This window comes from Pristis pectinata, chromosome 2 (genome assembly GCF_009764475.1).
Source record: "Pristis pectinata isolate sPriPec2 chromosome 2, sPriPec2.1.pri, whole genome shotgun sequence".
Lineage (NCBI taxonomy): Eukaryota > Metazoa > Chordata > Chondrichthyes > Rhinopristiformes > Pristidae > Pristis > Pristis pectinata.
Genome location: NC_067406.1, coordinates 110,549,322 through 110,574,458, shown reverse-complemented (window position 1 = coordinate 110,574,458; position 25,137 = coordinate 110,549,322). Strand labels below are relative to the sequence as shown.

Here is a 25,137-nt window from a genome sequence, read left to right as displayed (position 1 = left end):
TGCATGTCCTTGCACAAACACATATTGTGGCCAGAATACTGTGAACTTCCTCAGTGAAAATGGTCCTAATCATATCCCACTCCAGGCAAAATCAATCTTCATTTTGATCTAGTTCACAGGCAATACTTCAATTGTAAATGCTGCATTTTCTACATGCAACACCTTGAGCTTAACATTAGACTTACATTTAAACATACAATTAGACGTTCAGTAATATTCAAATTTACCACTTTATTTGTCAGAACTTAGATACTGGTCTTAAGTTAATGAAACTTACATCCTATGCTGGTAATGACAAGTTGTGAAAAACCCAAACACAGACAATCTCCATTAGTCTATCTACAACCATAGAAGGTGCCAAGGGAGACAAAATAACCCAAAGGTCCTGAGAATGAACCAAAATGTTCAAAATACTAACAGAGAATGAAAGACTTCCTCAGACTGTTGAATCTGAATTGGATTATGCAAACAGGTATGAATGGCTAAAATTTGTATCTTTCTGCCATTTTCCAAGGAAGTGCAAGTCAACAAAGTTACTGACAATCTGATTGTTTCTTCATAGCTTTATGGACATGAGAGTTACCAGTGAAACTGACATTTGATCCTGAGGCAAGCATGATTAATTATAATGGAATAATGCACAGATTGAACATTAATGCTTTTAAACAGAGACTCATATTAAATAGTTAAAACTAAATGTATACAAGATGTTAAACATGTTTAAAATGTTGTTTCAAACCAAAGCTTTGTTTTGCAATTCTGAGGTTTTGCTACATTATTCTGGGAGCCATGACATCTGTTTTACCTATGTCTAATGTGGTTAACAAAACACAGATGTGAGATGATCTTTTTCCCCCATAACTGAAGAGTTTGATGGTGCTGTCAGCATTGTTTTTGCTCATTCTTTATATGAGCTGGCAAGCAGATATAATGAAATAAATTAATACCATGTGGCACATAAACGGAACACTATGGGCTAGAAATTTTATCATGAAGCACATTTTTTGAATGTGCTGTGCGATAGATTTGAAGTGCAAAATTGGTCACGAAATGTGATTGACACTTCTGCAAAATACAAAGTGAAATTGTATCATGGTCCTCTGTGCATGTCATGCATTATGCACTAGGTATGCAGCAGTGACAACAGTCACCGTGCTTGTATATGCCAAAGAAATTCAGGGAATAACAGGAGGATTAAAGCCAGTTGTATTATAAGTTAAAGGTAAGTTCTCGTGTAAGCCACTAAAGACAACCATGGAATCTTTTGCCCTCAACCAGATTTCTCCAATACTGCACAAAAGGAATTCTGCTTTTTTGAGGTGGGTGGAGTCCCAATCATTCTGATGAACTCCACCACCCCCCCCCCGCCCTGGGTATCCACCTCAGGTGCCACGATACCCAATTACTGGAAGGTGGTTGGTGCCTGCTTGAATTTCCACTCTCAATGAAAAGTAAGCTGATCAGACCCATTACTTAAACTTCCACTTTCCAATGAGAACTGCTACCGTAGGAGAATTTGCTATGGCAGCAAATTGGACTTATGTTTTCTCTTCTTGCATTGAAATTATGCTCAAGCTGGATTTGTGAGGCTTAATTGCATGATTTCTGCGACCCAGAAGGTACAGTTTCTAAGTGCATATGTTTCACGCAAACTTTACCTTTTTGGGTCCATCATTTTGTAGAGCTTCCCACTGTGCACTTGTGTCACACTTTTACTGCTTGCCAAGATATAGATCTCACCTGCAAACAACAAATTGGAAACTACTCAATAATTGGTCATGTGCAGTCTGGTATAATTATCTGTTAATGCATTATCCGTTCCACTTTGAAAATGTTTTGAACAGGAAGAATTTCTAATCCCGCAAAGACTAATTTAGCTTTCTATAAACTACGATATCAAAACAGTTATTATCAAATTTACATGTACACAAACAATTTTTTTTAAATGGTTGCAAATCAACCAAATTAAATCAATCAAATTAGAATCTGCCTGAATTGGGTTTAATTTGTTTTAACAGTATTTATGCAAGATATATACACCAATGTCAGGGGAGTTGGGCAAATTAAGTATAAACAGAAATACCTGGAAAGTTTTGTAAAGAGGAACAGATTAAGGAAAAAGCAAAAGTTTTGTTTTGTTCTGATACAGGAACCCTCTATTAATAAATATGATTTTGACCGGTCTAAAAATCTGTTGTCTGAAGTCAACGTGAAAAATATTGTTCACTATATAAATGCTATTTGTTAGAAATAGAAGCTGGCATGCCCATAATTATTCAGTGAAGTCATCATGCTGAAGACCACATTCACAGCTGCTTCAATTGGACTAATCTGTGAAATCAAAACACAGTGGCCAATTATTTTCAGCAGATACATATGTGATGATTCACCACCTCATAAAACTTGTAAAAACCTGCCAAGCACTGACATGGCCCATTAATTCTTGATCTAATTCCAGAATAGAAATATTGCAATATGATCTCACTGTACTTTCATAAACTATGTGCAAACTGATGAAGGTTGCAAAATACAACAATCACAACCCATAAAAACAAACTTGTAATGCATAAGCAGCATGTTGTCAAGATGTTCATGTCACCTACAAAGGGAGGATTTTCTGCTTTGGTGGGATTCTGGCACATCTTGGCCATAGTGGAAGTTTCACCTGTCTCAAAACCCCCTCACAAAATGAATTGATTTTGTATTGATGAAACTAGATTCCCAGTTTCTATATATAAGCCAGACAGGGGTCATGTTGAGTGGTTTAAGCATCATCCATGCCCTTTGCAAATCTGAAGTAAAATAGCAGATACATAGAACAGAAAATGTTGCATATTAGGAGGTAAGTTGTCTTATTAAGCTATATTTTGACAGATACATTTAATACACGATTAAGTATCAAAATCTCTTGCTGCTTCTGGCACTTGTTTCTGTCTGACTGTTGGAACATGATGCAGAATTTCAAGAGCATCATGTTTTTTGGACATTATGGAGACTTTTTACATTTAATGTGCAACTGCATGCAATAAGAGAAAAGTGCTTTATTTGTAATCCAAAATTCTGTTTATTCGATTACATTTCTTTCCAGTTAATGAGAACACATATTTTCATATTAGCTTCTATTACAAAGATTAGGTTGATTCATTACCTAACTCATCTTCTCCAAATCCCAAAACCATTCCTGAGATCTGACCACTAAGAGAATTTTTGCACGTGGTGCTACTGCCAAGACACAAAGCTCGTTCTTGCCACTGTTTGTTCAAAGGGTTTTGTTGAAGGCTCATCAGTTGCCTGAAATCATATGTGAAAGAAAGATGGATCATTATAGATAAACTTTGCAAATATTTTGTTGCTCAGAACCCTTTGATCTACATGGATCTTTGAAATGAGCCTGTAAGATTTTCCAAGGCACCTTTAAACTTTTACTCTTTGGCACAAGGAAATTTGCATGATGCTAAATCACTTTATTACACTAACTTCATACAAGTTAGGAATTCAACTCAATCACAGCTGTGATAAACAGATTATGTTAATGATTACACTAATAAAATAGAAGTAAATCCCAATCCAATCCCAAAGACTCATGTCAATAATGAAAGCGTGAAGCACAAATAAGAATCTTTATAATTCTGCTTACATTACAACATAGTGCTAATTCATATCTACAACTGGGTATTAATTTACCTGCCACCATTTTCAGCTGTGTTTACACTTTGATTTGTTTCTATACACTGATGCACATCTGAGATATCATCCCCTGAAACTTAAATCATGAATTCCTATGGTAATTATAAAATGCATTGCAAAAATGTATCTTTAATTGCAAGAATAAACACAATAATTTGAATCAGATGTATTTAATTGTATCCTAAATTTCACTGGTGCACTGCAACTATTAAAGATGATTACAATCATTTTTTTATTTAACTGCCAACTGCATCAGAACATGGTTGTAAGAGCTGCTAAATATGAAAACTTTTGTGCCAATTTCAGTTCCACAGGTGTTCTCACCTAAACAGTGCTGGGTCGAAGCCATCCAAAAGCCAGCTCTTGGGTGGTAAGTTTTTTGAACATATTCAGAGCAGTTTTATAGTTCCTTTGTGTTTATATTGGCAACATTATATAGTTATGAGATCAATACCACTATTATACTGGCACAAAGCTGTAAGTATAAACAAAGACGCCCAGATCCTTTGAATAACTGCTACAACTTGAAGAACACATGCTTGGAAAACTGAGTAGTTGTGAAAACAAAAAGCATAACATTTCCACCCAAATAACCCAAGGACGTACAATGGAACATTAAGCAAACATTATTTTATCCAATGGACTCAAACAGAGAAAAATTCTAAATCTGGACTAAGTGTAACTACACTCCCTAACTGTTACCAACAAGGTTGCAGTTATTGATTTCATTTATTGGGGTAATTTTCACTTTCTCCACTTGGTGAAAATCCAGTGGAACAAACTGTTGAAAAGCTTGCCCAGATTTCATTCAATTGATTTCAATGAAATAAAAATTGGATGGATTTTGTAATGTGTGGGCAACCCACTCAAGAAGGTACCTTGGCAATAAAAGTAATAAAATACTTTGCCTCTGCAATTCAAGCAGAAGGAGAAAATAAAGCAGCAAGTTTGAGGTGCACAATATCTCAGTATTGAAATTTACATGCTATCTGGGTTTGATTTAAGGTTTCCTTTTGCTAGATAAAATATTGCTGTTCAGACTGAGCTTAGCTGAGGTACAAACTGTTGCAGAAAACTAGGAATAATTTGGTATTAGTTTGAACTAAGTTTGTAATGTCACTCAGAGAACCTGTAAGACTAACTTAATGGGACAGAGAAAAAAAATTGCAGTCGTAGAATGGGGGTGTTTTCCTCCTGCTCAGTTGAAAGGGACAATTGGTCTTGGGCTGCCGGATCTAGATATGGGAAGCTAAAGATGTTGAGATTGCTGCAATTCCTCATATGGGCATTATATACGAGTCTACAGAGGACACCATCTCCCTTGCACTACATTCAGCTCTGGATCACCTTGACAATAAGAATACATGTCAATGAATAGCATCCTGACTACAACTCAGACTTCAACACTACAATACCAAATAAGGTCATCTCTAAGCTTCTGGACCTTGGTCTTGGGTCCCCCATCTGCAAATTACCCTCTCCCAAGTCATTGCTCAAAGGTAGTTTCCAACCTGGAGCACAGTTTCTCATGTTCTTTACAGCTATGCTGCAACCTAAAAGTTACTGCAATGCAGACTGCCAGTAATAGAGCAAATGCAATAAAACATTCTACAGATTATTAAGACAAAATATTACATATCTAACTTATACTCCTGATTTGTTTATCAATGACAAATGATACGGAGTCAATGACAGGCAACATGTCTACCTACACTGCACTTTCTCTGTAACTGCAACACTATATTCTGCATTCTATATTTGGCATGATCTCTCTGGATGGTACACAAAACAAAAGCTTTTCACTGTATCTTGGTACATGTGACAATAATAAACCAATACAATCTTCAGCATACATTGGATGTGCTCGCTTTTTTTTCCTGACAGAAAATATCATACAACTAAGTGTCCCATCATGAAATGGGTAAAATTTCATTAATGTTATTCATTTTGTTCCCACTGTGCAATTGGGAGCCTGATTAAAAATTTAAAATCCACTGCTGCTACATTGCTTTTCCAAGTGGCGTGAAATTAGATTGTGATAAGAATACTGCAAACTCTGCTTCACAAGATAAATGCCCTTTACAGCATCCCTTATGAGCCTAGAAGAGGAGTAACCCCACCCCCCCCACCACCACCACACATCCCTGTGTTCAGCTGCTCAGGACCCAATTCCAAAGGTTCCTCCTGTACCCCCTCTGCTTTACTACCCTCTTGGCTACCGTAAGACTCTCAATGTGGCAAGGTGCCAAACAAGAAAAGTAAAAGATATTCAGGTCCTGCAGGTTTACTCAGTTAAAGTTCGATGGCCCTGGGCTTGTTGCACAAACACTCTCCCTGCTTGGGCCAGAATGTTTGAAATACCATTCATCCACAGCCCTTAGTTATCTTCCATCAGCAAGACCAAGGAATTGATTGTGGACTTCAGGAAGGGGAAGTCGGGAGAACAGACACCAGTCCTCATTGAGGGGTCAGCTGCAGAAAGGATGAGCAGCTTCAAGTTCTTGGGCATCAACATCTCACAGGATTTATCTTAGGCCCAACACATTGATGCGATCATGAAGAAGGCATGTCTGCTGCTCTACTTCATTAGGAGCTTGAGGAAGTTTGGTATGTCATCAAAGACTCTTGCAAATTTCTATAGATGTACGGTGAAGAGCATTCTGACAGGTTGTGTCACCGCCTGGTATGGAGGCTCCAATGCACAGGATCGCAAGAGGCTGCAGAGGGTTGTAGACTCAGCCAGCTCCGACACGGGCACAACCCTCCCCACCATCGAGGACATCTTCAAGAGGAGGTGCCCCAAGAAGGCGGCATCCATTATTAGGGACCCTCACCATACGGGACATGCCCTCTTCTCGTTACTATCATTGAGGAGGAGGTACAGGAGTCTGAAGACCCACATGCAACATTTTAGGAACAGCTTCTTCCTCTCCGCCATCAGATTTCTGAATGGTCCATGAACCCATGAATAGTACCTCATTATTCCTCTTTTGTGCTATTTATTATTTTTTGTCTCTTATAATAATTGTTATGTCTTGCACTGTACTGCTGCCGCAAAACAACAAATTCCATGACAGCATCTGGACAGTAAAGACACCTACATTAGACTATTGTTCATTGACTACAGCTTTGCCTTCAATACTATAATTCCAAGCAAACTCATCACCAAACTCTGAGACTTGGACTTAACACCTCCCTCTGCAACTGGATCCTTGACTTTCTGACCAACAGACCACAATCAGTGAGGATAGGCAGCAACACCTCCGCCATGATTATTCTCAACACTGGTGCCCCACAAGGCTGTGTCCTCAACCCTCTACTCTACTCCCTATATACTCATGACTGCATGGCCAGATTCTGCTCTTTACTCCATCTACAAGTTTGCAGATGATACTACCATAGTGGACCATATTTCAATTAACGAAGAGTCGAAGTACAGGAAAGAGATAGAGAGCTTAGTAACACCATGTAATGATAACAACCTTTCTGTCAATATCAGCAAAACAAGAAGGTCATTGACTTCAGGAAAGGGGGCGGTGTACATGCTCCTATCTACATCAACAGTGCCAAGGTCAAGAGGGTTGAGAGCTTCAAGGTCCTAGGTGCAAACATCACCAATAGCCTGTCCTGGTCCAACCATGAAGACACCACACCAAGAAAGCTCACTAGTGCCTCTACTTCCTCAGGAAGCTAAAGAAATTTGGGCATGTCCCCTTTGACACTCACCAACTTTTACTGATGCACCATAGAAAGCATCCTATCTGGATGCATCACGGCTTGGTATGGCAACTGTTCTGCCTGGGACCGCAAGAAACTGAAGAGAGTTGTGGACACAGCCCAGCACATCACTGAAGCCAGCTTCCCCTCCATGGACTCTTGTCTATACTTGTCGCTGCCTCAGTAAAACAGCCAGCGTAATCAAAGACCCCACCCATCTGGGACATTCTCTCTTCTCCCCTCTCCCATCCTGCATCATCAGGCAGAAGATACAAAAGCCTGAAAATATGTACCACCAGGCTCAAGGACAGCTTCTATCCCGCTGTTATAAGACTATTGAAGGGTTCCCTAGTACAATAAGATGGACTCTTGAGCTCACAGTCTACCTCGTTATGACCTTGCAACTTTTTGTCTACCTGCACTACACTTTCTCTGTAGCTGTGACACTTTACTCTGCATTCTGCATTGTTTTACCTTGTACTACCTCAATGCATTGTGTAATGAATTGATCTCTATGTTCGGTATGCAAGACAAGCTTTCCACTGTACCTCAGTACCTATGACAATAATAAACCAATTCCAATTCCAACATACGTCAGTGATAATAAACCTGATTCTGATTCACAACCAACAGCAGGAGAGACAAAAGCTAATGGCTGGCACTGAAACTGGAATAGATAAATATGGACACCACTATTGGCAAAAAACACCCTCCTCATTGTGTCAGTTTTACTATAGAGGAATTTTCTATAGTAAAACGAAATCTTATCTGTCATGAGTGAAGATAACATCAATCTTGCAAAGTCCACTTCACAAACATCAATAGCCAGACATAACCATGCTCACAAATCATATCTCACAAGGTGCTTGACTCCTCTGTCACAATCCTGAGGTACATCTCGTCAGCAGGGGCAGCGCAGTGATATATAGATAGGAGAGAGTGGTCTTGATAGCCCTCAACGTTGGCTTCAGACCCCACCAAGTACATGGTATTAGGTCAAATATGGACAAAGAAACCTCCTCCAGATTACCACTTAAATGCTCCCCCTCTGTTGCTGAATCAATGTTCTTCAGCAAGACCAGGCAGGAGCAGTGAAGGTAGCAAGTGCACAGAATATATCCTGGATGGGGAACTTCAGTGTCCGTCACCAAGAGTGATTAGATAGCACTGGTACTGACCAAGTTTGCGAGTCCTGAAAGCCACAGATATCAGAGAAGATGAGGGATAAACCTACTTGACCTGATTCTCTACAATCTACCTGATGTAGATGCATTTGTCCAAGAAGCTTTAGTATGGGTCACCACTGCAGAGACCTTGAGGAAACCCCTAGAGTGTGTTGTATAGCACTATCATTGTGCTAAATGTGATAGACTCAGAGCAGATCTGGCAGCTCAAAACTGGGCATTCATGAGACTCTGTGGACCATCAACAACAGCAGAAAGATATTACACCATAACCTGTAATCTCATTACATAGCATTGTCTTCTCTCTATCTTTATGATCACACCGGGGGTTCAGCACTGGTGCAATGTGGAGTTCCAAAGGGCATGCCAGAAATATCTAAAAATGAAGTGCCAACCTGGCAAAGCTGTAACTCAAGAATACACGTGCACTAAACTTCAAAAAACAGCCTGTAATGCATTGAGCTAAGTGATCCCACAATCAATAGACAAGATCAAAACTCTGTAATCCTGCCACATTTAGTTGTGAATAGTGGTGGGAGGCTAATGGGGGTAGAAGAGTCCGATAACATAACCATAGGCAAGTGCCAAAAGCGACTATATTTAACCAGAATTATTAAGTGTTTGATCTAACTCAGCTTCCTCCCATGGTCCACAGAAATCAATTCAATTCACTTCACACAACATTAGGAAAAGGCTATAAACATCAGAAAATATAAAAGGATACGTGTGCATACAATATCTTGGTCATAATAGTGAAGGCTTACTCTTTAGCCAAGCTGAAGCTTTAACCATTTAACCACCGCCAATGTGGAAAATTGCCCAGGTAGTATGACCAGTCCTTTGGACAAATCCAATCCAGCAAATTTTTGTCCAATCAGTCTAATCTCAATCATCAGTAAAGGAATGGAAGTTGTCATCAACAATGCCCAATCTGAGCTTTGCCAGGACCATGGCTCCAGATCTCATTACAGAGTTAGTTCAGAGATGGAACAAAGAAATGGATTGTATAGGTGAGATGAGAATGACAACTTATCAATACAGTGTAGAATCAAGGAGTCCTACTAAAATTGAAGTCAGTGGGTTTCAAGGAGAAACATTCCAGTGATTGGAGTTGTACCATCACCCTGTCATTCATTTCCCCGTTACTGGTGCACCAGCAGCGAGTGCCATCTACAAATACAGTACAGTTACTCAGCTAGACTACACTGACACTATTTCCTAACTCATAACCTCTAGATCCAAGGAGGACAAGGGCACCATGTACATGGGAACACCACACTTGCAGATTCCTCTCCAAGCCACCATTTTGACTTGGAAATACATTCCTTCACCACAGGTGGGTCTAAATCCTGGAACACCCCTCCAGCAGTACTGTGTGAGATCCTTCACCAGAAAAGATGCAGAAGTTCACCACCTGCTTCTCAAGCGTAATTATGGATGGGCAATAAGTACTGGCCTTGCCAGCAATGCTCACATCTCCCCCCCCCCCCAAAAAAAATAGATGCTTACAAGAGACACAGAAAAACAATAGCACCAAATATCCCTGTCATGAATATTGCTGTGACTAACATATATGGCACCATATTACTGTATGTATGTTAACAAGATTGGTGAACAATACTGCTGTTGAATATCTTGGCACAAGAAAACTTCTCATAGTTGAACTGTCCAAATAACAGTAGTGTCTGTTTACTAATAACCAAGTGGATATTTTACTAAGCATTCAATTTAACTTTGCCAAAACAACTGTGTTATCAAAAGGACATTCACAACATCAAATAGAGATGTTCCTAAATTTATTACTATTGGAAGTTGAGAACTTGGCAGCACTAAACAACCTTTCCTTATTCTATGATTCTTAGAGCAAATGCAACTTTCAAAGCACACACTGAGAAAAAGGCAAAATCTCAACTTCATCATTGCTATTTCTGATTATGGAAAACAAAACATCCCAAGTGATAATCCAGCTTGCAAAACATAACACAAAATCAAACTAGTTAAAAAGGATTGTCATTCACCTCACAGAAATAGTAGTTTAATAACAAAGAGCAAATAATTTTCACTACATCCCAGAGAAGAAGCAAGGAAGTCTGGTTCAAAGAGATATCTAAGGGACAATTGCTTTACAAGATAGGATAGAAAGAGCTACTTGCCTTCATCAACTTTTCCACAGTGACAGTGACAAAGTAAATACCTTGGTGATCTTGGAAATTATTGGCTTGCTATTACTAAAGGGTTATTCAGGTTGGTGTGGGACTGGAATCACTTATAGGCCAGATATATGACATGGAGTGAATTACTGAACCAATTGGGTTTCTACAACAATCTGATAATTTCATGATCATTATTACTGAGACTAACCTTTTCATTAAACCTATTTTTAAAATTAATTATTTGAATTTAAATTCACCAACTACTGTGGTGGGATTTGAATTCATGTGCTAGATCGTTAGTCTAGGCATGCAGATTACCAGTCCAATAACATGACTTCAGTACTACCATGTGTTAAACTTATTTAAACCATTAAATTCTCAAACTATAACAGTGGGATTTGAACTCACATTCTCTGAATTATTCAGGCAGAAAAATGGTCCCCTGACAATTCCCTCACAACCTATGATACATTCAGCCAACTGGTATAGAAATTGTGTCATGTGAAGTTAACACTTCATCCAGGTTCATAAAAAACAGCTGAATATTTTCAATACTTTATGCATAGCTCCTGGAAAGAGCAAACTATTTATTGATATGAAAAATGTCCTGTCTTCCCTCAGACTCATACATTTACAACACAGGGGGTCATTCAGCCCATTTTACCATGCTGGCAAACACAGAGCTGCTTGGGTAACTCCCGCTTCCCAGCTCTTGTAGGTTACTGCTTTTCAAATGATCATCTAGGTACCTTTTCAATGTGATGAAAGTCTTCACCTCCATCACCCTTTCAGGAAGAGGGTTTCAGATTCTCACTGCTCTGGATGGAAATTTTCTTGGCAACTCACCTCTAAATGTAACATTATATATGCTAGTTTCAATGTCTTGGCCATAGGAAATAGGTCTTTTCTGTCCTTCTTGTCTAGGCCTCTCATAGTTTTGTGGACTTCGATTTCAGCTCTCCTTAATCTCCTACATTTGAAAGGAAACTACCCTAGCCTATTCAGTCTCCCCTCATAAGTTTAATATTGTTGGCCTGGCAATTCATTGTGAAACTCCTTAGCTGCGTGAAAGTGCCAAATTTTTGTCTTCATTCTCCGTAATGCAATCTGGTGGAGTGGTAACTCTGATCATATTGATCTCCATTTCAATGATCCCACTAGAATAAAAACCTTAAGGATTCTACTGTTAGCGTGTCATCTGCTTTGCCTGATTACCACTTACACAGTGAAGATGAAAATTTAGCTCATGCTTCTTTCCTCCACATCTACTGCATTTCTCTTCCAATGCTTTCTAGGCTGGGAATTCTCACCTTTTGCTATTGTGTCTTTCTGTTCAAGCTTTCAAACTTAATCCTAACCATTAAGTCAAACAACAGCGGTTAATGACATGGTCTCTGCATTTGGACTGGAAATGTAACTCCACACAACCATCTTTCCTCAAAACTTTTCATGAAAGATCACATCGCGTGTGGTAAAAAAAAAATTGTGGTATGACAGATCCTTTACCCTGCTCACAGACATTATTAATTTTAACATACTCTAAAAATGCATATTTTAAGAAATGAGAACATAAGTAGGGGCATGAGGAGACCACACACTGATCCTCCATTCAAGATCCACTTTTGCTAGTTTCCTTAATTCCCTATGAATCCAAAAATCTATTGATCTTTGCCTTGAACACAATGACTGAACATCATAAGCTCTCTGGGGAAGAAAATTCTGATGATTTGCAACCCTGAGTGAAGATGTTTCTCCTCATCTCGATCCTAAATGGGTGACCTCTTATCCTGAGTTTATAGTCTTTAGCTTTAGATCTCCACTGATGAATGGCTTCTTATTTTATCAGAATAGGAAGGTAAGTGAAAATTATAATTGTGGTTGGAGAGAAATGTTAGGTTTGTTCTAATCTGTGTGAAAAACACCAATGATTGACCATGGTGGAGCTCCTGATTCCTTAAGTGGCAAAATGGATAAATCATTCTGCAAGTTGTGTTATATTTCAATGAACGATTCCCTCATGAGTTTGGATTTGAACCAGTTCAGTTTGCCACATCACTATATTTGCATAACATTACTGATACTGTAGAACTTTTACTTTTGCAAAGCAACTATGATGTCTGCGTTAGTGTTTTCATTTCTTTAACTTCTATTCTAGACATAGTTATTTTAAGTTGCAGTTTCATAGGTAAAACATCAACACCAAACTATAAAAGCTAATAGGTACATTTGCAATATAAAGAAGTTACTCCCTCATCCACCTAGAGGAAAACAAATGAGGTTTAAATGACATTTAAATTGAAGTTAGTTCACAGTTTCTGTGCGTAAACTGAAACACAAAAACCCTGGACATGCTAGCAGATTTGGAAAGGCTGAATCTATCAGTTTGTTGTACAAGTGGAGTTATTGACATTGGAGAAAATGTCTCACATACATTGCCCTCATTTAAACCTGGTGCAGAATCTGACACCCAACTGTATTCATTGGAGATTGTAGGGCTTTGTATATGAACCAAAAGGGGAAGTAAGTTCTTTTCCAAATGTTCTCTGTTAAGCTTAATTTTTGAATTATTTATGTTTTTACTTGTTTAAGAAATTTAAGTTTAAAAAAATGCATTTTAATTATTCACTTCAACATGAATATTTTTAAAATGTGCCTGACTGTTGGCTGTTCTATTAAGGTCTTACACTGATAGAGGCCTGTCAGCTGCCAAAGATTTGAAGGGAATTTTCAGGATGCCTTTGGAGGACCACAAAAGTAATAAAAATGGAAAATACAGGAAATATTCAGCAGGTCAGGCAGCATCTGTGTAAAGAGAAACAGTTAACATTTCAGCTTTGGACTTCTTCATCAGAACTGGGACTGTTTACATGACCTGAAACATTAACTGGTCCACAGGGACCTGTTCTAGGACCCCTGCTCTTTGTGATTTTTGTAAATGACTTGGATGAGGATGTGGAAGGGTGGGTTAGTAAGTTTGCTGATGACACGAAGGTTGGTGGTGTTGTGGATAGTGTAGAAGGTTGCTGTAGGTTGCAATATGACATTGATAGGATGTAGAGCTGGGCTGAGACGTGGCAGATGGAGTTCAACCCGGAAAAGTGTGAAGTGATACACTTTGGAAGATCGAATTTGAAGGCAGAATACAAGGTTAATGGCCCGGTTCTTAGCAACGTGGAGGAACAGACGGATCTTGGGGTCCACATTCATAGATCCCTCAAAGTTGCCATGCAGGTCGATAGGGTTGTTAAGAAGGTGTATGGTGTGTTGGCCTTTATTAGTCGGGGTACTGAGTTCAAGAACCACAAGGTAATGTTGCAGATTTGTAGAACTCTGGTTAGACCACACTTGGAGTATTGCGTTCAGTTCTGGTCGTCTCATTATAGGAAGGATATGGAAGCTTTATAGAGGGTGCAGAGGAGATTTATCAGGATGCTGCCTGGATTGGAGAGCATGTCTTATGAGAATAGGTTGAGTGAGCTAGGGCTTTTCTCTTTGAAGAGAAGGAGAATGAGAGGTGACAATAGAGGTGTACAAGATGATAAGAGGCATAGATCGAGTGGACAGTCCGAGACCTTTTCCCGGGAAAAAATGGCTAACACGAGGGGGCATATTTTAAGGTGATTGGAAGAAGGTATGGGGGGGATGTCAGAGGTAAGTTTTTTGTTTACACAGAGAGTGGTGGGTGCGTGGAATGCACTGCCATCAGAGGTGGTGGAGGCAGATACATTAGGGACATTTAACAGACTCTTAGATAGCCACATGAATAATAGAAAAATGGAGGGCTATGTGGGAGGGAAGGGTTAGATAGATCTTAGAGCAGGATAAAATGTCAGTGCAACATCGTGGGCCAAAGGGCCTGTACTGCGCTGTAATGTTCTAACTGTTTCCCCCTGTTTTATTCAGATTTCCAGCATCTGCAGTTTTTTGATGTTCATGTTTTATTCAGTAGACCTGATAAGTATGGGTCCGGGTTCCCTGTGGACAGTGATTCCATGCTGGGAAATGCATAAACAAGATTATGTCCTGTCTCATCAGATGTTGCTCGCCACATGAGTAATTTCTATGTTCATCCCTGCTACTAGACTTGTTTTTAAGTACTGCCACTTTTTGGCAGTGGAGAATTAGAGGGGAGGGCTATTGAAGTTTTCCAAACACAGGAGAAAGGGACAGTTTCCTGGGTAGACACACCATAAAGCAGCATTTAGCCCCATCTTCAAACAGAAAGTATACCTGTTTTTGAATTGACCTGTTGTGGTCACTTAAAAGGTCTGCTGGCTATGCTGTTTCATAATTGGCACAAATGGGAAGCCTGTGCAAGATGCTTATACAGACAATATAATTAGCTTATGTGAATTCAACTCCTAGATGAAACATGCCCTCAGGTTCAGAACAGGGCAGATATGGGTATCCCTGTGATTTTTAGGGAACACTACTATTTCCAGTAATGGAGGGATTGAAATTGAACCTGCGTACTATCTACATTTCACCGTGAGGAATTTTAGCCACTATCCCCTAATTATTCTTAATTTTGCTTGAGACTGTCTGTTAGTTGTACCTCCTTACTATGCATTTGAGGAGGTTCATAACATAGCACTACATACATGGATTTAACCTGCTCAAATTAATGTTAAAAGTGATTCATAACCTACAAGGGAAAATGGGACCTATACATAAAAATAGGTACATGGAAATGAGAATTTAACACAATTAGGATGTTTAGTTAACACTAAAATATAGATCACATAGTTTTAATAGTGATGAGAACCAGAGAATTACAATTTCACATAAAGCAACAGCTATCAGTCCAAGTGAGGAGATTTGGATTGTATCAAACATTTGTCACTTCAACAGGTTTACCAATCTAAACACATTGACAGGTATCTGCTTTTGTTTATAATTTGTTGGTCAGAAAGTGAAAAAATGAGTTGGACCCTATTAGTGATTGGAATCAAGTAAGTTTGAAGCACAATTGGTGTACAGAAGTTTAATAGTCTTGTGTCTAGGAATTTGCCCTTGGCACTAGCATTATACATGCAAAGTGGCAGAGGTTAGGCATTTTCAAATTTCAAAACCTTTAGAAGTGACTACCACATTGTACATTTAGCACAAGAATGAATTTCAGCCCCATGGTTTGGTGTGTAATAAATAGCCCAGATTTATGGTTCGCACCAAAGCAATAGTTCACCACCACCTCTCAATGGCAACAAAAGGAAACTAGGAAACAATTTTTTATTAACTTTTTAAAAAAATTATATAGGGTGCTAAATTGACAATCGAGAAACAGATATATGATTAACGTAGAAGCTGAAATGGCAAAAATAATTTTTAAAAATGTACTTATATTTGTGTACATTTGCAATACACATACTTAGAATTAGCTTTTTAGTCAAGATTGTTAAGTAGTAATTATAGCTTAGTTTGCCCTTAATGTAACATTTTCAGTAACTTAAAATCAAGAAACTGCACTTGCTAGGAAATTGAAATTGAAATTGAAACAGAAAATGCTGGAAATACTCAGCAAGTTAGAAAGCATCTGTGGAGAGAGAAACAATTAATGTTTCAGTTCTGGTGAAGTGTCATTGATCTGAAAAATTAACTCTGCACAATTAAACTGAAAAATGCCTTGTGTCATTTCAATTGATTTTTCTAGATTCCAATGGAGAAAGTTGTAAACAGGGAAGCCTATGACAGTGTGCTGGAACCCAGACAGCAGCTTCCAGGTTTTCATTTTAAACTAGACATTTGTGAAAAATCCCAACATTGCTGTCAGTGTCATGGAATAATAATGCAAAGCTGGCAATTCTCTATCACTATTGAAACAAAATCTGGGCCAGTGTTATAATTATACCTTCAACAAATACTCTTGATTCTAATATAAAATAATATAAACATTTTAGACTATTACAGATGAAGTTTTCATTTGCCCTAATTTTCTAGGAACATTATTTTTTAGGTTACCTGTATCAGATCAAACAAATGACCATTGATCTCTACAGCAACATTGGCCTCATCCTATCACAGATGTTCACTTTGACTTATCCACCCCCCCCCCCACACACATTCTCTGTAACTTGAAACCTTGTTCTCTGTTTTCAGCAACAGACAATCTGCTGGAGGAACTCAGCAGGTCATGCAGCATCTGTGAGGAGAAAGAGAAAGGAAATGCCAATGTTTTGGGCCAAAACCCTGCATCAGGGTCTTCTATCTTTCATAGTTTTGAAAAAGGATCTTTGCCCTGAAACATTAACTCTTTTTCTCTTTTCACAGACACTGTCTGACCCAATGAGCTTTCCCAGCATTTTCTGCTTTGTTTTATGACCATTTAAAACTTCTGGTGCTCCCTAAAAAATAATTGCCCCAGTACTTCCTTCCCAAGGCAATGGAGGGGTTGGTGAGTATATCAGAGCCCCACATTTGGTGGGCTGGGTGAAAGGGGATGGTAAGGGAAAGGAGAAAGATTGGCATGGTCCTGGACTGGGATCAGAACAGCGCAATTGGTGATTGCAAAGGCTGGCACTTGGTACTTGAAAAAGATCACGAGAAGACTGCCATGTTATTGATTGGGACTGGCAGCACATCAAGAAAATATGGCCTGTCTTCTTCAAAGGTGGTGATGGGGATGAGGACAGGTGGAATTGGGGATGAGGCGGGATTAGACTACAGTTACTGTGGTCAGGATGGACGATGGCTCAAGTATGAAGGTAATTCACCTACTTGCAGTCTTCTAGTATGGTGCTTTCCTTCACTAAACTCATATCCCTTGATTCTAATAATATCTGTCTTGAATATATTCAGTTAAAGACCCTTCACAGCCGCATTGGGGAGAGACTTCCAATGATCCCCTACACTCTGGTTGAATAAATTTCTTCTCAATGTAGTCCTAAATGGCTGACCCTTGTGTTCTTATAGATATAAAGAGAAGCAAGGGATATGCTATAAGTGCAGGGAACTAGTGCTGAGGTACTGTATATGTTCAGTTATAATCTAATTGAATAACAGAATGCTCATGAGGGGCCAAATGGCCTGCTCCTGCTTCTATTCCTAATGTTTTCAGCTTGAGATAGTGACCCCTGGTTCTAAGCATTTCAGCCAAGAGAAACGTCAATTTTACATCCACCTTGGTAAGTCCTGTCAGAATTTTGTATGCTTTAGTGGATCCTTGACTTCCTGACCAACAGACCACAATCGATAAGGATAGGCAGTAACACATTCCCCACAATTATTCTCAACACTGGTGCCCCACAAGGCTGTGTCCTCAGCCACGCACTCTATTCCCTATATATTTACAATTGCGTGCCCAGATTCTGCTTTAACTCCATCTACAGGTTTGCAGATGATAACTCCGTAGTGGGCTGGATCTCAAATAACAATGAATACAGGAAGGAGATAGAGAGCCATGACATGGTGCCATGACAACAACCTTTCCCTCAATGCTAGCAAAACAAAAGAGCTGGTCATTGACTTCATGAAGGGGGGTGATGGACATGCTTGTGTCTACATCAAGGGTGCTGAGGTCGAGAAGGTTGAGAGCTTCAAGTTCCAAGGAGTGAACATCACCAACAGCCTGTCCTGGTAGACCCCATGGCCAACAAAGCTCACCAGCACCTCTGTTCCCTCAGGAGGCTAAAGAAATTTGGCACGTCCCTGTCGACCCTCACCAATTTTTATCAATGCACCATAGAAAGCATCCTATCTGGAGGCATCATGGCTTGGTATGGAACTGCTCTGCCCAGGACTGCAAGAAACTGCAGAGAGTTGTGGACACAGGTCAGCGCATCATGGAAACCAGCCTCCCCTCCATGGACTCTGTCTATACTTCTTGCTGCCTCCGTAAAGCAGCCAACATAATCAAAGACCCCACCCACCCCGGACATTCTCTTCTCCGCCCTTCACATTGGGCAGAAGATACAGAAACCTTAAAGCATGTATCACCAGGCTCAAGGGCAGTTTCTATCTTAGACTATTGAATGGTTCCCTAGTGCAATATGATGGACTCTTGACCTTGCAATCTACCTCATTATGACCTTGCACATTATTGTCTACCTGCACTGCACTTTCTCTGTAACTGTAACATTTTATTCTGTTATTGTTTTACCTTGTACAACCTCAATGCACTCTTATAATGATTTGATCTGAATGAACTGTATGCAAGACAAGTTTTTCACCGTACCTCAGTACACGTGACGATAATAAACCAATTAATTTACCAATTTACCACATTTTATGCTTCTAATCTCAAGAAAGTATAGACACATCCTGTTTAATTTCTCCTTGCATAACAAACTACCTATCCCAGGAATCAACTTTCATTGCAGTTCCTCTGGGTGTTCCAGTTTCCTCCCACATTCCAAAGACATGCACTTTGGTAGGTTAAATGGTCACTGTAAATTGCCCCTAGTGTAGGTGAGTGGTAGAATTTGGGTGAGTTAATTAGAATATGCAGAGAATAAAATGGGATCAGTATAAGATTATTGTAAATGGGTTATTGATGGTCAGTATAATGTTGTAGGCTGAAGGTCCTGTTTCCATGTTGTATAACTCAATGACTCCCTATAACATAGCATCCAAGTCCAGTTTGATCAACATTCTCATAACAGCATCATTAGATCACCTGCAAAAGAAAAGGATGTTGCCTATATCACAGTAAAGAAAAATGTAATAGGGAAATTGGAAAGAAACAAAATGATCAAGGTGAGATACATAAACAGCTGAAAATATTCAGTGGGTTAAGGCATACCTGTGGAGAGAAACATTTATCATTTCAGATGGCTCTCAAATGTCATCTGATGCACATAGGATAGCGAGGGAAGCAAGGGTAGAAATAGTGATCTTTCTCTGCTATGGGAATTGTACCAGGACTAGAGGACTGCAAACAACTTGCTGAAAAGGAGAGGAATAAACCTGGCAACTATGGGCTGGACAGCCAAATGATCATAGTAGGAAACTTCCAGAGACAATAATCTAAGACAATGTTAATCGTCACTTTGAAGAATGAGCATTTCTGGATGAAAGCCAGCATGGATTTGTTAAAGACAAACCAGGTTTGACTGTTGTTCTTTCTCTATGAAATAAGTAATGGAAAGAGCTGATTAAGGTAGTGCAATTGATGTGTATATGGTCTTGCAGAAGGCAGTTGATAAAGTACTTTACTATAGACATTAGCAGAATTGAAGCCCAAGAGAATAAAAGGGAAGTGCTTGAATGGATGCCTAACTGGCTCTTTCCACACTGAAACATTCTACAATTTTACGATTATTTATACCACATGTTAAAATTTTGCCAATCATAAAACCTAGGCTGTTAAAGGAAAAAGTAACAGGAATTACATAGTTCAGCTCCTCAAGCCTTCAAATCATTGCTCATGTACCTCAACTCCATCTATTGGCCTGAGTTAGCTTTCTATATCAGTTTGCTCTGGACACCAGGAAATAGTTTGGTTACATCTTTAATCAACTAAAACACTTCAATCAGATCATCTCCTTTCATTTATACACAAGACAGTACAAGCCTAGTTTGTACAGTCCATTCTCGTAATGTAACAATTTTAGCCCTGCTATCATTCAGAAAACATGCACCCTGTTGAATATATCCTTCTTTGTGCATTGTAGAGAATTCTCCATAAGCATGACTGAAGTGAATTTTATTTGCTTGCAGTAGCAAATGAGTACCAGATTATTGTGTGGACAACTTCACAGAAATTCTTCACACATACCCACTTCGGTCTCCAAAAATGTAGTTTCCGAAAAGTCTTCTAGACTGGCATCCTCTGTATATAAAGCCACCCACTAAAGGACTGTGGCTGGAAGATTTGAACTCAACTGCTGGAGGCTCAGTTTCTGGAAGGAAGAAATGATACAAATCAGAAATATATTTGCTTTTCCTGCATTAACCATATAATGTTTTGGGGGCAGGAGGAATCATACTTGAATGAACTGTTTGTAATTTTAATCATAATAACAAAGACACCATAAATTTTTAAACAATTCCAGTAACTGTATATCATATTTATGAGCAGCTGTTCAAAGCAGCAATTATACTTTGAGATTTACAATTACCATAATCTTTTCCCCTTGTTATCTTGATTATTCTTCCTGATGATTTATTCCAAGTATTTGACTCTGAACAAAGTATGGTCAGATTGCCATTGGAGTCCCTGAGAAGCTGATCCACTGCGCACCTATGTGAAATCAATATGTGATTCAAAAGCACTTCTGAGGAGAAGGTAATTATTCAAAGTGCATCTTATTTTGCTTGGTTTTAGTAATCCAAGCCATTAAAATCAAGAAACTATTGTAAACAATGCATTTAACAATTCAATATTTCATGGCTATTCACCTTTTTCTCTTTTAACTTGGCACTTTCAGACTTGTTGCTAATTTTTAGGGACTCCTTAAGAAAAGGATTCAATTATGTTTGCCATTAGGAAATGGAGATTGTCACGTACAATTTATTCAAATGCTATCCTGACAATGCATTGTATACTTTGCACTGGCAACTGAGGTATGGCACCAGAAGGATTTTTTGGAGCATTATATCATTCAGCAAGGTACATCTCCTTTCCTGACATTATACCAAAATCTGTTGATATTGCTTGTGGCTGAGAAGAATGGGGAAATTTAAGCTCTCTCAATATAAAATAATAAAGGTAGTTTGGCTTTCAACCAAATTCCCATTCATGTTAATGAATCCAAAACACCCCAACATTTCCTTTCCTAAACTAGATACTTTTATTCCCTGGACTTGAGGGATCTTAAAAAAATGCATTTTTTGGGGAATATCGACTGAGTTTCCGGTGACCTACCTGTTGTTCCGGTCAAAAGATCTACCTTATGATTGGTCTTCTGTTGTGGCTCTTGAGCTCTCTATTGAGCTCATCATTCCAGTGGGATCTACCAGCCCTTGTGTCAGTGGATAGTTCCCCCCACTTGTTCTCAGGGAGCGCTGGCATGTATTGGCTGGAATGGTGGAGAGCCTTGGTGTCGATGAGACCTGGGAATGGAGGGTAGAAGAGTAGTTGGGGGGGGGGGGTATCTGGCTTTGTTAAGCCTTGGAAATGTGGGTAGGAGAGAGGGAATCTATTTAAGTGCAATCCCAAGAAATGGTGGAAGGGTGAGACTCTGTAACAGTAAGACCTCAGGAATTTTGGGAGGCAAGTCCACATAAATAATTAAGTCAAGTAGAGTTGGTGTTGGTATTTCAGGCTGGAATGTTTGAATACAGATGGACAGGATGTTTCAAGTTAAAGGTAGAAATTCTTAGCCATCTATGTTCAGTCAAGTTAATTTGAATATTGCTTTACATTTTCATCTCAGAAATAAATCATTAAGAAGTTATCTAACTGTAATAGCACCACAATGGATTGCTCTTCAACATTGTTGAAGGTTACTTGTGCAGATTAGGTGGTTGGAAAAGGATTTGAAAGCCATAAACTTCTGACTTAGTTCATTAACGCAATAGAACAACTCCATTCACTATTATTCATTCAGGGGCGTGGTAAAGTAAGAGGCTGGATTAATGGGCTATAAATAAGAAGAAATGAGTGCAAATCACAGCATGGCAGTTCAAGAATCTGAATTTAATTTTTAAACTCTGTTTAAAAAAAAAGCTAATCTCAGTAAAGGTGACCAAGAATGTATAGACTGTAAAAATCTAATTGGTACTCTGACGGCCATTAGGGAGGGAAACCTCACTGTCTGGGTTTATATGCGACAATATAATGTCACGAAAATTCTTTACCAATATCGGAAACTGCTACAAACAGATCTTTAAAACCATGGAAAACAAGTTTGTTTGTCCATGCCCAGGTGGCCTTTGAAACCGAACAGTTGGGACCTTTGAGAACTGAAATGCACCAGTGTATATAAAGAGTCTGGTTATCACAGCAAACAATGTTTTGATTTAGATAGCTTCTTTCTTGGTTCAAGTATTATTTTATGTTTAAATTATTCCTTGAGCTGTGCCATTCATCCAGGAAGCACTGACAGATTTTTTTTCCTGCTATTGGAAGAAAAAAGTTTTATTTGTTTCACCTCTTTCATGACTCAGGACTTCCAAAAGTGACTCGCAGTCAATTAAACTTCTTTGAGATGTGTTTAATATGGCAAACCTGTGTGGTCAATTCTTAACTTATTATTCAATTCAATGCTAGACAATGACTAAATGGGAATGTTATTTCTCTCTCTTTCAGGATTTAAACCACAGATTAAATGACCAGTAATTTTCAGACATTTTCTTATATCCTTCAGAGAATTTATTTTTTACTGGCATCTTTGCAATACTTGAAGAATAATTTTGTTTCTGACAATTTTCAAATGATAATGACAAGGCCATTGCTTCCCATTGCCTTAAGTATCTGCTTTGGGTGTGTTTCCTTAAGTGATCCATCAACAGTGTGTGTGTGTGTGTGTGTGTGTGTGTGTGTGTGTGTGTGTGTGTGTGTGTGTGTGTGTGTGTGTGTGTGTGTGTGTGTGTGTGTGTGTGTGTGTGTGTGTGTGTGTGTGTGTGAGAGAGAAGACTGGTCATGTGGTCTGCTGATCCTCTCACTGACCACAAACCATCAGGAGCTAGGAAAGGATTTGAGGCCTCCAGGCAGAGGCATGACGAAATGATGGAAAAATTAATAGTGATTATGGCAATTGGAGATGTGTCCCAGGGTACCAAAGGATTGTAGCACAGTGCCAAAGAATACTGTTTCTGAGAAACTATAAGTGACAAACTCTAATATGAAGTTTTTTGGAAGTGCAAGAGATCAAGTACTTCAGGGAAGGTTAAAAAAAAATCAGGTAGTAACTATTCTGTGCCTGTTAAAACTGCAATAATAGGTTGATGCAGTGCCAAGAGTAGAAAGGAATGGGTTAAAATAGTATAAACTTTTCAAATATGTATGTAGGTACATCTATCACATAGATGCCACGGCCAAGGAAGTTCACCAGCGCCTCTACTTCCTCAGGAGCCTAAAGAAATTTGGTTTGTCCCCTTTGACTCTCACCAACTTTTACTGATGCACCATAGAAAGCATCCTATCTGGATGTATCACAGCTTGGTATGGCAACTGCTCTGCCCAAGGCTGCAAGAAGCTGCAGAGAGTTGCGGACACAGCCCAGCGCATCACGGACACCAGCCTCCCCTCCTTGTACTCTGTCTTTCCCTCTCGTTGTCTTGGTGTAGGAGCCACCATAATCAAAGACCCCACCCACCCAGGACATTCTCTCTTCTCTCCTCTTCCGTCGGGTAGAAGATACAGGAGCCTGAGGGCATGTACCACCAGACTTAAGGACAGCTTCTACCCCACTGTGATAAGACTATTGAACGGTTCCCTTATACAATGAGATGGACTATGACCTCACGATCTACCTTGTTGTAACCTTGCACCTTATTGCACTGCACTTTCTCTGTAGCTGTGACACTTTACTCTGTACTGTTATTGTTTTTACCTGTACTACATCAATGAACTCTGTACTAACTCAATGTAACTGCACTGTGTAATGAATTGACCTGTACGATTGGTTTGTAAGACAAGATTTTCACTGTACCTCGGTATAAGTGACAATAATAATAAACCAACCAAACCAATAAACCAATATTTTAACTAAAAGCAGTTCTGTTTGTTTTGGTGAAAATTCAGAATGCTTAAAAAAGATGAAAATGTTTCAAACCTTGGAACAATCTTTGAACAAAATTCAAGTTTTGGAAAAAAAAATCAGTCATTAAGCCCACTGAGTTAAGTGAGCTGTTGGGGCAAGGCTTCATCGATTTTAATATCAACCAATGCTTAATAATTTGAACAAATTACAATACAAAATAAAGAAAAAGTCACCTTCCTCCTATTGTTGTTAAAAAAAAGGATGGAAACTTTGTTTATGATGTTGAAGCTGTTTTTCATGTCTACACTTCTTTTTTTCCAAATAACAAACTCAATTTTATTGTCTCCTCTGATTCATGCTGACAGAAAGCTGAGGGAATCCATTCTGAATAAATACAAATAGCCATTCTTAGCTCTAGATGTTGAACCCTCCATTGTCCCTAACCTTATGGGACTACGGAAGGCACGGTTGTGTAGTGGTTAGCGTAGCGCTATTACAGCGCCAGTGACCCAGGTTCAATTCTGGCCACTGTCTGTAAGGAATTTGTATGTTCTCCCCGTGTCTGTGTGGGTTTTCTCCGGGTGCTCCGGTTTCCTCCCACATTCCAAAGACATACTGGTTAGGAGTTGTGGGCATGCTATGTTGGCGTCGCAAGTGTGGCGACACTTATGGGTTGCCCCCAGAACACTCTATTCAAAAGATGTATTTCACTGTGTGTTTCGATGTACTTCACTGTGTGTTTCGATGTACATGTGACCAATAAAGATATCTTATCTTATTTACTAGCATCCAGTTCTAGGTACATTGCAGTTT

The 25,137-nt window shown here is 39.1% G+C and overlaps 1 protein-coding gene across 2 annotated transcripts in view; it reads right to left on the bottom strand.

Annotated features, from left to right (window-relative positions):
* Positions 1-25,137, bottom strand: part of hhip (hedgehog interacting protein) — a 131,539-nt gene that overhangs the window by 41,655 nt on the left and 64,747 nt on the right. For both annotated transcript variants that reach the window (XM_052043839.1, XM_052043846.1), the window contains exons 8-11: positions 20,797-20,918; positions 20,454-20,577; positions 3,149-3,291; positions 1,659-1,740 (exon numbers count right to left, since the gene is read on the bottom strand). In XM_052043839.1, coding sequence (XP_051899799.1) covers positions 1,659-1,740; positions 3,149-3,291; positions 20,454-20,577; positions 20,797-20,918 — 471 coding nt within the window. The remainder of the gene's footprint in view (positions 1-1,658; positions 1,741-3,148; positions 3,292-20,453; positions 20,578-20,796; positions 20,919-25,137) is intronic.